Source organism: Suncus etruscus, chromosome 1, assembly GCF_024139225.1.
Source record: "Suncus etruscus isolate mSunEtr1 chromosome 1, mSunEtr1.pri.cur, whole genome shotgun sequence".
Lineage (NCBI taxonomy): Eukaryota > Metazoa > Chordata > Mammalia > Eulipotyphla > Soricidae > Suncus > Suncus etruscus.
The window spans coordinates 168,264,436-168,277,866 of record NC_064848.1 but is presented as its reverse complement, the minus strand read 5'-3'; the positions used below and the strand labels follow the sequence as shown (position 1 = coordinate 168,277,866).

At 40.3% G+C, this 13,431-nt stretch overlaps 1 protein-coding gene across 1 annotated transcript in view; it reads left to right on the top strand.

The window, feature by feature from the left end:
- CCT6B (chaperonin containing TCP1 subunit 6B) overlaps positions 1–13,431 on the top strand; it is an 84,656-nt gene that overhangs the window by 42,207 nt on the left and 29,018 nt on the right. Inside the window, 2 exon segments of the mRNA XM_049790027.1 lie at positions 1–37; positions 547–615. The exon segment at positions 1–37 is cut by the window's left edge and continues 36 nt beyond it. Coding sequence (XP_049645984.1) covers positions 1–37; positions 547–615 — 106 coding nt within the window.

Genomic DNA, 13,431 nt, shown 5'->3' with positions numbered 1-13,431 from the left:
ATAATTATTGTGTGAAAAAACAACTTCTTCATTCTTGGTGAGTTTATATAAAGCAAAAGAGACTTTTTGGGACATCATTGATTACATTAATTTTTTTTTATTTTGCAATCCTTGTAGTGATAAAATGGTTGTGTATGAAAGCACAGCATTTAGTTATTCAAAATTAGCTTTCGAATTATAGTATCTTTTATACTGTTGTTCTAGTGATTGGAATGTTAGTCTTACTGTTTATTTGAGAGGGAAATGAAAGAAAGAACTTTGCAGAAACAGTGCCATATTCAGAGTGGGAACGCATCAAATGGTGTGCTAAAAATGAGTTCAGTTTTATTGCGATATAAAATCAGGCTATAACTTTATCAGCAAAGGGGTTGAAATTATAATACAAGAGTGATGTTTGTATTTTTAATGACTTTGTCTCATGAAACCTCACAGCAACATCACTGAAGAACAAATTACCTATAGTAGCTGAAGAATTCTGGGTGGGGAGGAGCAGAGTGGTTGGCTGGAACAGAGCAGGCTTTCCTAACCCTCTTATCTTTCCCTCAGCACTGTGATGGCCACCAACATTCTTCTAGTAGATGAAATTATGCGAGCTGGGATGTCTTCTCTCAAAGAGTGAATGAATTCCAAGTCAGAATTCCTGGAAATAACATCTTACATCCAGCTACTGTTATGCAGTCTGAACCATTCTTAATTTTTGCACAATAAATATAAGATTCACTGTAAAGTTCAGTCTCAAAATGATTACATCTGGGGTTAGAGTGATAGCACAACAGGTGGGATGTTTGCCTTTCAGGAGTGATTTCTGAACACAAAGCCAGGAGTAACCCCTGAGCACTGTTGGGTGGGGCCCAAAAACCCTCCCCCAAAATTATTTTATTAAGGTATAAAGACTATAAGGAATATTTTCCTTCCTTCCTTCCTTCCTTCCTTCCTTCCTTCCTTCCTTCCTTCCTTCCTTCCTTCCTTCCTTCCTTCCTTCCTTCCTCCCTCCCTCCTTCCTTCCCTCCTTCCTTCCCTCCCTCCTTCCCTCCTTCCTTCCCTCCTTCCTTCTTCCCTCCCTCCCTCCTTCCTTCCTCCCTCCCTCCCTCCTTCCCTCCTTCCTTCCTTCCCTCCTTCCTTCCTTCCTTCCTTCCTTCCTTCCTTCCTTCCTTCCTTCCTTCCTTCCTTCCTTCCTTCCCTCCCTCCCTCCCTCCCTCCCTCCTTCCCTCCTTCCTTCCTTCCTTCCTTCCTTCCTTCCTTCCTTCCTTCCTTCCTTCCTTCCTTCCTTCCTTCCTTCCTTCCTTCCTCCTTCCCTCCTTCCTTCCCTCCTTCCTTCCCTCCTTCCTTCCCTCCTTCCTTCCCTCCTTCCTTCTTCTCTCCCTCCCTCCTTCCTCCCTCCCTCCCTCCCTCCCTCCCTCCCTCCCTCCCTCCCTCCCTCCTTCCTTCCTTCCTTCCTTCCTTCCTTCCTTCCTTCCTTCCTTCCTTCCTTCCTTCCTTCCTTCCTTCCTTCCTTCCTTTCTTTTTTTCTTTTCTTTTTTTTTTTGGTTTTTCAGCCATACCCGGTGATGCTCAGGGGTTGCTCCTGGCTATGTGCTCAGAAATCGCTCCAGGCTTGGGGGATCATATGGGATGCAGGAGGATAGAACCATGGTTTGTCTTAGGCTAGTGTGTGCAAGTCAGACGCCTTACAGCTTATGCCACTAGTTCACCCCTGTAATGAATATTTTTATAGTAAAGGATCAATAATGAAACTATTTCTCCCTAGAAGTTCTAATTTAGAGAATTAGTGGGTTATTCATAAGATTTTATGATATGGTAAGAGTTGGTCTTTAACCTGACACAAGAGCATCTAAAACCTAGCAAATTCCTGAGTAATGGGGGCGATAGAAATATTTTTGTTTGTTCATATAGGATTTAGTTTTAATCCCTAGTTCCTGACATGCGTTTCTAAAATCTGTGGTATCTCTGTAACTAATGATAGTATCTTTTTCATGCAATGAGGTGGCTTATGATGAGTCCCTAGATAACTTTCAGATGGGGCCTCTTGCAGGAACCAATGATGCCATTATAGGGTTAGAACTTTCAGCCTGGGGCTGGAGTGGTAGCACAGCAGCAGGGCTTTTGCCTTGTATGCAGCTAACATAGGACGAATTCCAGTTCGATTCCCGGCATCCCATATGGTCCCCCAAGCCTGCCAGGAGCGATTTCTGAGTATGGAGCCAGGAGTAACCCCAGAGTGCCACCAGGTATGACCCCTCCAAAAACAAACAAACAAACAAAAAGAACCTTCAGCCTTACCTCTTCCACATCCAGCCTCCAATGAAAGGACAGGGCCTAAGCATCATCTATTAATTTGCCTCCTGTGTGCAAGGTCCTGGCATTACAAAAATGAACAAGCAAAATAATCATGTCTAATCATGTGATGAAGCTTTCTTAAAATATTCCCAAACTGTGGGATTTGGAGAGATTACAGGATGGGGGAATATGTGTTGGAACAGTGCCACACTCCAGCCATGTGGGAATGGAAACTCCTGAGTTCAGGACCCTTCTGACCTGCCACAGCTGTGAGCCACTTCATCTGGCTGATGCCTACATGTTCTCCAAAGTGGGTATCAGGAGGTGATACAATCATGGAGGGCCAGGTGGTAGCTTTGGGTGCAAATGGAGGGCACTTTCTGTTTGTTTACTCAAAGAAGGTACATTTCTGGGCATTGAGTTTCTGAAAAGGGGAAGGTAGGAAAAATAAGTATGGGAAGCTCTGACTTAACATCTTTTGTAATAAACTGGTACATGTCTCTTCCTGAGTTCTGTAAGTTGTTAGCACAGTCAAATATGAGGAGGGGGTCTTGGGAACTTTTGAGTTGTAGCTAAATTGGACAGAAGTGTAAGTAATAGGAGATCCACTAACCAAGTTTATCTGAAGTATGTTGGACATTATTGTGCAGCTAAGCCTGTGTGGTTTGCACCTCCTTAGAACTGGATTTTGTAACAACCAGTTAGTGTCGGGACAGCTGGAAAGTTGGTTGGTGGGTAACTTGTTCTCACATTTGCTGTTGGAAGTGTTATGAGAAGAGGACATAGTTTTCCTTTAGTATACTATTTGTTTTCATCAAATAGAATCTGTTCTGTTTCTTAGGCTTTTGGACTCTATTTTTCTCATTTTGGGGGGGGGTACACACCCGGTGATGCTCAAGATTTACTCCTAGCTCTGCACTCAGAAATTATTCCTGGCAGTGCTTGGGGGGGGGGGGACCATATAGGATCACCTAAGTTGATCGGGGGCAAGGCAAATATCCTATTTGCTGTAATATCTTTGTGCCATGCTTTTTTTCCTTATTTTTTTGTTTGTCTTTGGGTCATGTCCAGCGTCACTAGGCGGTTACATTCTGGCTCTGTGCTCAAAAGTTGCTCCTGGCAGGCTCAGGGTACCATGTGGGATATAGGGGATTAAACCCAGATTGACCATGTGCAAAGCAAACGCCATACCCACTGTGCCATCTATCACTTCAGAACCAATTCTTATGTAATTTTTTGATTTGTTTTTGGGTCACACCCGGCAGTGCTCAGGGGTTACTCCTGGCTCTGCACTCAGAAATCCTGCTTCTGGCAGGCTCGGAGGACCATATGCCAGGAATCAAACCAGAGTCTGTTTGGCCATGTGCAAGGCAATCACCCTACCACTGTGCTATTGCTCTGGCCTCTTATGTATTTTTTTAAATTGAAGTAAAATTGATTTATGAGAGTATAAATGCCTATGTACGTTTTAGGGGGTACAGTATTACCATACTACTACTGCTACGTGATGCACCATTTCCCTTCCCCACAGCCCACTGGATTTTCTCTACCTTTTCAGGCCCTCTCCTTACTCCCTTACTAGCCTACTAGCCTCAGTTCTGTGGTCATATTCTAAGGCAATGGTCCTCAAACTACGGCCCGTGGGCCACATATTGTATTTATTCCCATTTTGTTTCTTCACTTCTAAATAAGATATATTCAGTGTGCATAGAAATTTGTTCATAATTTTTGTTTTTACTATAATCTGGCCCTCCAACAGTCTGAAGGACAGTGAACTGGCCCCCTGTTTAAAAAGTTTGAAGACCCCCTGGTTTGTTTTTATTATTGTCTCTTCCCTGCTTAATTTTTTTCCTCCTTTTGATTTAGTCCACTTAGCATGATCCTTTCTCCAATTCCATCTAGATTTTAACAAAAGACAAGATTTCATCTTATTATTCTAAGAGTTGAATTGTATTCTATTGTATATGTAATATTCTATTGAATATATAATATAATAGTATGATATTCAATTTAATAGTATTCTTTTATGTTTCAACTGAAATAGCTTTTAATGAAAGGTACTGAGAAAGGGGAAGAAAGGATGAGAAAGGGAAAAAAGAGAATAACATGCTCAAGAGAGAACATGGGCCTCTCCAAAGGTAGAGAGAGCCCCCCAGTAAACAAACCCACTTGAAAGTAGAAAAGGGCTTATCTTAATTGGGGACATGCAGGTGACAGGTCATATGGAAACCTTGTGCATGGGCCTATTGAGCACATATACCTATAACAGTATTATTTTATTGAATATATTTACTATATCTTCTTTATCCATTCTTCTGTTTTTGGGCACTTGGGTGGTTTACAAATCTTGGCTTTTATAAATAGAGCCACATTGAACATAGGTGGGCTTATTATATCTTTTTGAACTATTATTAGACTGTACCAATTTACATTCCCACCAAAATTGTATGAATTTTGTTTTTTTCTCCACATCTCTGCCAGTACTTGTTTTTGACCTTTTTGATATAGATTATTCTCATAAGTGTGATAATTTGACATTTTTATTTCCTATCATAGACACTATGATTTTTTTAAAATGTGCATTGTCTACTTTCATGCCCTCTTTGTAAAAGGGTCTATTTAGATCTTCCCATGTTTTGATTTATTTTTGTTTTTGGGCCATACCCAGCAGTGGTGAGGAATCACTCCTGGTGGGACTTGGTGTATCTTAAGGAGTGCCAGGAATTGAACCCAGACAAGTGTTCTACCTGTTGTACTATCTCTCTAGTTCTGTTTTTTGATGCATATATGATATGTATATAAGTATATAAAATAGTAACCCATTTTAGATGTATGACATACCAGTATTTCCAATTCATTAGAATCCCTTTTTTTTTTTTTTTTTGGTTTTTGGGTCACACCCGGCGGTGCTCAGGGGTTATTCCTGGCTGTCTGCTCAGAAATAGCTCCTGGCAGGCACAGGGGACCATATGGGACACCGGGATTCGAACCAACCACCTTAGGTTCTGGATCGGCTGCTTGCAAGGCAAGCACCGCTGTGCTATCTCTCCGGGCCCTTTTTTTTTTTTTGTTTTAACAATGACTTATTTCACTGTTCAGAAGTGGTGTTTTTATTTTTCTGTTTGTTTTTGGTTTTGGGGTCACACCCAGCAGTGCTCAGGGACTACTCCTGGTTTTGCACTCAGAAATCGCTCCTGGCAGGTTCGGGGGACCATATGGGATGCTGGGATTCGAACCACTGTATGTCCTGGATTTGCTGCATGCAAGGCAAAGACCCTACAGCTGTGCTATCTCTCCGCTCCCCCCTTTTTTAAGGGTTCCTTTAAGTGGTACTCAAGAAACCCAGGTGATTCTCTTAGCAGTTCTTTGCCAACCAAGCAGGAGATACAACATGTGGACCTGAGGTTGCAGTGCTGCTCTGGCCCTGCAGGTCTAAACTTAGGGAAGCTTAGGGAGCTAAATGGGGCTAGGTATTGAACTCAAGGTCAATATCATGCAAAGTGTAAACCCTAGCCCCTGTATTATTATTATTCTCTGGCCCATGTGCAAAAGCTTTTTAAGTTGAATATAACACCATTTATTTATTTTTATGTTTTATTATTATTATTGTTTTTTTGGGGGGGGCACACTTGATGGCCCTCAGGGTTTACTCCTGGCTCTGCATCCAGGAATCTTTCTTGGTGGTGCTTTGGAGAGACCACATGGGGTGCATGCAAAGAATGTACCTTATCTGTTGTTTTATGACTCCAGCCCACACCATTTATTTTTGCTTTCATTTTTCTTGTTGATAGAGTGAAATCCCTTAAGACACCACAGAGGCCAGTGTCAGAGTAAGAAATTTTATGTACTTTATTAAGTGTGCTTTATGGTTTGAGGGTCTAATGTACAAATGTTTAAAACAGCCATTTTCAGTTAACTTTAGTGCATGGTGTAAGATTATGATCTATTTTCATTTATTTTTTTGCTTTTGTCTTTTACAAATCTTCATTTAAAGCATTGTGGTTTTGTTTTTGTTTGTTTGTTTGCTTTTTTGGTTTTTGGGTCACACCTGGCAGTGCTCAGGGGTTACTCCTGGTGCTATGCTCAGAAATTGCTCTTGGCAAGCTCGGGGGACCATATGGGATACCGGGATTCGAACCACTGACCGTCTGCATGCAAGGCAAATGCCTTACCTTCATGTTATCTCTCTGGCCCTAAAGCATTGTGTCTAAAGCTGAACTTTAGACATACTATGTTTCAGTGCCAATCTCACCATCAGTGTCAGCCTCACTCTACCTATGTGCTGAGTCCATCCCATTACCTCTACCTCCCCATGTCCTCATCCTTACATCCCTGAAATCTGCCATAATTAATAGGCACCTTTTAAAGATTGGTTGTTAAAGTTTGGGTCTCATGATTTCAGTGTTGTTGACTCTATATTTTAAAATTTACTTCTGTCCTTAATATCACCAATATACCTGAATCCCCCTAGCTCCCATCTCCTGTTATTTCACACCTATTTTTCCTCCTCCATACTTTCCTTCTCCTCACTGTACTCTGGGAGCCAAGAGTGTTCTAGACAATATACCATTTAAACTATTGCATTTCCTCATGCTGATATTCTAAATACCACATATAAATGATATCATACTGTATTTATTCTTCTTTTGGCTACTTCATTTAACATATCTTCCATTTCCATTCATAGTGCAGCAAACTGCATGATTGCATCATTCCTTACAGCTATGTAGTATTCCATTGTATACATATATATCACATCTTCAAGATCCACTCATCTATTGCTGGACATTGATTCCAAGTTGATTCCAACTTTTAGCTATTGTCAAGCATATATTAATAGACAAATGGATAAATGAATTGTGGTAGAAGTGGAACATTATTCAGCCATTGAAGGGAAAAGTTCCAATAGAAGATTTAATCAGTAATTAACCTTCAAAAACAGAATGCTAAGTAAAAGAAAATCTACTATTTTAAGTAACATCTACTAACTTAGAAGAAGTACCATATTTTCTGGTGTATAAGATGACTTTTGAAACAAACAAAAAAAAAAGTCAAACGAAAATTGGGGGTCGTCTTATACGCTGAGTATATCCCGAAAAATCTTTCAATATGCCGCTAAATGAAAATTGTCTGAATATTGCCACAAAACGAATTTTCCAACTTGATCCTGCACCAATCACTGCAAGGCTGCTCGGACCACCTCTCTAACTCAGCCAATCCAAGCAGGCTTTTTATGCATGCAAATTAGACAATGTTCTGGACCCGAATGTTCTGGACCCAAATCTACACTGTAAAAAGCTTGCTCAGATTGGCCAGAGTCAGAGAGGAAGTCTATTACAGTATAACCTTTGGACCTTTGCTTGTTGTGATTGGCTCACTGTGGTACATGAGCACAGGAACACATGTAGCACAGGAACGTTCTGTCTCTGATACAGCGAATATAGGCCTAAACCTATGTTTTAACTGCAAAATTAGGGGTCGTCTTATACGCTCAGTCGTCTTATACACTGGCAAATATGGTAATCTACTTAGAAGAAAGAACTTACTGTTTTTATTCTTTATGTGATTTTATTTCTAGAAAATATCCAGAGTAGATCATAGTCATAGATACAGAGTTCTTTTTTTTTTTTTTTTTTTTTTTTAGTTTTTGGGCCACACCCAGCGGTGCTCAGGGGTTACTCCTGGCTATCTGCTCAGAAATAGCTCCTGGCAGGCACAGGGGACCATATGGGACACCGGGATTCGAACCAACCACCTTTGGTCCTGGATCGGCTGCTTGCAAGGCAAACGCCGCTGTGCTATCTCTCCGGGCCTGATACAGAGTTCTAATTAAAGCCTTCCAGAGGCTGAGGAAAGAGAAAGACATTTAGCAAGATTGCTTAACAGATGAGAAGTTTTACATATTAACACAGGTTTTATCTTATTTAAATAAGGATAAACATGTTTAGAAACAGATATATGTGGTAGATGTGTATTACTATGTACTAAATGTTGTTGAAAAGGTCATCTAAAAGCCATTTTCACTCGTTTGCATTGGCTATCTAGTTATTGAAGAGACTTTTCTTTATTCATTGTATGCTCTTGGCTTTTTTGACTTTTGGATTTTAATGAATAAAATATGGGGTATGGGTTTTAGAGGTATTTAAGCCAATCTCCAATTAACTGAGAGTATAAATAGAAATAGGAGAAAGTCTTACCCTCAAAATTTCTCCTGTAACGTTTTGTTGTTGTTGTTTTTGGGCCACACCCAGTGATGCTCAGGGGTTACTCCTGGCTATTCACTCAGAAATCGCTCCTGGCTTGGGGGACCATATGGGACGCCAGGGAATTGAACCGCAGTTTGTTCTAGGTTAGCGCATGCAAGGCAAATGCCCTACCACCTGTGCCACTGCTCCGGCCCCATCTTGTATACTTCTGTTTTTCCCTGATACCTTTATTTTATTTTTTGCATATTGTTTGCATCTTCTTTGGTGTACACAAGTAACAGGTTCAGTGATAGCTCAGATTACTCTTTTGGATGAACAGGTTAGAGCAGGTCTCATCTGAAAAGGTGGGGATAGTTGATACTAAGATATTATTTTGAGCTTGGAATGCACCTTTATAAAATTTGTCTGTTTATTTTGGCCATGCTTGGCAGTGTTCACTTATTAGTCCTGGTGGGGCTGGAGGAACCATATGTGGTGCCTGGGATAGAATCCAGGTTGGATACTTGCAAAGCAAATGCCTTACCCCGTATCATCACTTTGGCTGCATAATGCCCTTCTTTTGTATTGCTGTTATAGCAATGCTTTATTGAATACGCTAGAATTAATCTATTATACTTATTATTGTTTTTCTCCTTAGAGTTAACATCTTTAATGGATGAAAATTGATAACAGGTTAAACTATGACAGGTGCATTAGTAGAACTTAAGCCTGTTAATGCATATAGAAAAATTTGTTTAATTATTTAATGCCTTAGTTGAAAAGCTATAATTTTTTTAGTATTTTTTCCTAGCCACTTATATATTGTAGACATCTTTCCAAAGTAATTACTATGTTTCCTAACTCTGAATTTTTTATGGCTACATGACATTTCACTGTATGGCTGTTCTGTAATTAATTTAATCTTTCAATTATTTTCCCATTGTAAACAAAAAAATCCCCTTTTTGTGCCCAGATCATTATTGTATAGGACAAGTCTTTTAAATTGGCTTATCATGCATATTTTTAGACAATATTTTGCATATTTTCATGCAATATACTTTAATTATGAAATATTTTAATATCTATAGGACAGAAACATCTTAGTACTCCCCATTTAGCTTTAACAACTGGTAACATTTTGTGCTGCTGGCTGCATATTTTCTTCACCTCCCCTATCCTGATTCTAACCTTTTTTTTTGGGGGGGGGCACACTTGATGATGCTCAGGTGTTACTGCATTGCTTAGAGGGCCTGGTATTACTGAGAATCTAATTCACTGTACTATTCCTCCAGCTCCAATTCAATCTTTTCTTTTGTTTGTTTGTTTTGTTTTTTTGGGTCACACCCATTTGATGCTCAAGGTTTACTCCTGGCTAAGTGCTCAGAAATTGCCCCTGGCTTGGGGGACCATATGGTATGCCTGGGGATCGACCAGCAGTCCTTCCTTGGCTAGCGCTTGCAAGGCAGACACCTTACCTCTAGTGCTACCTTGCTGGCCCCTCCAATTCAATCTTTTTTAATTAGAAAAAGTCTATCTAGAGGTAGATTTTTATGTTTGATATATTATCAGGCTCTTGAGAAAAGTTTTTATATATATATGCATACACACACACACACACACACACACACACACACACACACACACACACACACACACACATATATATATGTGACCTGCTGGCTGACTGAGAGAACAAACTCCACCCATGCATACAGGTGAGGACATGCAAGCTAGTGGCCATGTGTAGGGCTTCAAGTTAATTTCTTACCCACATAAACTTCCCTGAAATGAAGATGGCAATTGTGCAGACCCAATCAATACAAATTCCCTATATAATCTCTCTGAAATGGAGTTCAGAATGGAAAATCTTAGGATGCTAAACGAGCTCAAAGAAACAATGGAACGTATGGCCAATAAAACACAGGAGGACATGAGAGCAGAAATGAGAAAACTACAAATAGAAATGTCACTACTGAAAAACATGGTAAGTGAAATAAAAAAACTCGTTGGAAGGCCTTACCAGCAGAGGAACAGCTGCTGAGGACTGAGTCAGTAATTCTTGAAGATGAAGTTCAGAAAATAATAGCAGGAGATGGAAAAAAGCCTCAGGATAAATGAACAGAAGATGAAAAAAATACTCAGAATAAACAAGCAGATGATAATAGATCTTGGGGATAAATTTAACAGAAACAACATAAGTATTATTGGGATCCCAAAGAGCCAGAAAGAAAACCCCTATGAAGAAGCAACTTTCAAAAACATCTTTGCTGTGAATTTCTCAGAGCTGAAGAGCACATGCACCTTCATCCTGGATGCCTGAAGAGTACCAGCTAAATGAGAGCCAAGAAAACTCCCCAAGGCACATCTTCATCACAATGATTAAAATCACAGAGTACTGAAACAGCAAGATCAAAAAAGGAAATTACATATAAAGGAGAATCCTTAAAGTTTACAGATTTATTACAAGCAACCCTTCAGGCTTGAAGGAAGTGGTGGGATATAGTGAAAAAACTTAATGAAATAAATGCCTCTCTAAGAATACTTCACCCAGACTCATTCAGATTTAAAGAAAGGAAACACGGCTTCATTAATAAATAACAGCTCAGAAACTTCATAGACTCAAAACCACCTTTTAAGAGAACTAAAGAGGCTACTTTAAGACAAGTATTGAGAGAGATTATTGCCATAGAATTCTGTGCTATCTTTCTAGAGAAGTTAGGTGTGTTTGTGGGGTTCATATTATGTAATAGTTCTTCAATAATAATAATAATATAAATAATAATAACAATAATAGTACAATGCTTTTATAAAATTTTATTTAAAATATAGGTATCTATGTATTTTTCTGCAGTCTTTTAGTTTTCTCTTTTTTGTTTGTTTGTTTTTGTTTTTTGGGTCACACCTGGCAGCGCTCAGGGGTTACTCCTAGCTCTACGCTCCTGGCAGGCTCAGGAGACCATTTGGGATGCCGGAATTTGAACTACCATCCTGCATACAAGGCAAACACCCTACCTCCATGCTATCTCTCTGGCCCCTCTGTCTTATTTTTAATTCTATTTTATTTTTGGGTTTTGGGTCACATTTGAATTCAGGACTTACTCTTGACTGTGTACTTAGGGATCAGTCCTGGTTGGTATTGGGGACCATATGGGGTGCTGGAAATTGAACCCGGGTTGGCCATATGCAAGGTAAGTGTTTTTACAAACTGTACTATCACTTTGGCCCTGTCTTATACTTTTTGTTTAAATTTTTTGGTTTTTGAGCCACACCCAGCAGTGCTCAAGGGTTACTCCTGGCTCTGCACTCAGAAATCGCCCCTGGCAGGCTGGGGGACCATATGGGATGCCGGGAATTGAACCAGGTCCCTCTGGGGTCGACTACATGCAAGGCAAATGCCCTACCGCTGTGCTATCTCTCTGGCTCTTCCCTATCTTGTTTTGTAAGCGCTTAGAGTTATTTATTTTCTCCCCATTACCAGTGTCTTTATCATTCTTTTTTTGAGTGGGGATCCCAAGCTATGCTCAGGGATCTTAGGGTTCATCTAAGCCAGGGGTCTCAAACTCGAGGCCCGCGGCCGTTTGCAGCCCTCCGTACAACATTTTGTGGCCTGCGGCCAGCCTTCAAATATCGCAGTATTCGTGATTATTTGCTTACCGAATAATCGCAATAAAAATTGCATTAGTAAGAAAAAAAATTGCATTAAACATTCGCATACCCTGAGCAGTTCCGTTCGGGGTATGCAAATGTTTAATGCGATTTTTTGCGATTTTTTTCTTACTAATGCGATTTTTTATTGCGGCCCTGCCTCACCCCGACTTTGCCTTCTGCGGCGCCCAGGTAAATTGAGTTTGAGACCCCTGATCTAAGCCCAATGATAGTCTACCAGACTACAGGATTCAGTGCTCAGGAAACGTACAGCAACAGTGTTAAATTCAGCAGCCCTGACCTCTGAGCTCTATCCCTGGCCCTATTTATTATTCTCTCTGGTAAATGTCTTCTTCCATATGGTGTTGCTTTCTTCTTTACTGATATAACCTGAGTCCTTTAGAAGAGTCTGACTGTAATCCTTTTACTTTTACTTCCATCAAGGGGTCTTTATTGCTTCCTTCTCTTGAGTAGTTCAACTTGGTGGAGAGTTATAAGTTGACAGTTATTTTCTCTTAGTACTTTGGAAATATCCTTCAGTTTTTCCTAGTTGTTTAAAGTTACAGTCTTCAGGGGCTGGAGAGAAGGTAGAGAAGTTAGGGTTACTTGTCTTGCATGTGACTAACCTGTTTTGATCCCTGGTGTTGTCCTTTGAGTACTGTTGGGAGTGTTCCCAAGTATAAAGCTATTACTAGCCATCTAGCACCACCAGATGTGACACATGAGCTTCCCTAACTCCTCCCAAAATTGTTTCCAGGGCCAGTAGTGATGTGGGTCAGTGGTAGAGCATCTGTTTTACATGTGTGAGGCGACATACCTGTTGTCATTTCTAAGATCCTATTGATGGCTGAGAACTTATTGTATATTCTTTGTAACTTTATAAATATTGTCAAATTTCTCTTTTTTTTCCCAGTCATATTCAGTGGTACTCAGGATTCACTCCTGGCCCTGATCATTCCAGGGAACATTTCTGGTGGACTTGGAAAACAGTATGGGGTGCTGGGGGATTGAACATGGCCTGACTACACTGCCAGGCAAGCACCCTATGCACTGTACTATCATTCCAAATTTGCCCAATTCCTATTAATAACATTATGCTTAGTTGCAATTTCTAGAACTAAAACCTTGTTTTCTTCTTTAGTCAGGTGATAGGAATTCTGCACCTGCCTCTGAGATGTGAGAACATTGGAGTTCTTGTCAGAAATAAGTGGAGCAAGTGCCTCCCACTGCTCCCTTGGCAGGTGGGGAGAGTTGATCTAGCATCATGGAGAAGTATCTTCTCCCAAGCTTCTAGACCTCACTAAGTGGATACCCCATTTTTGTG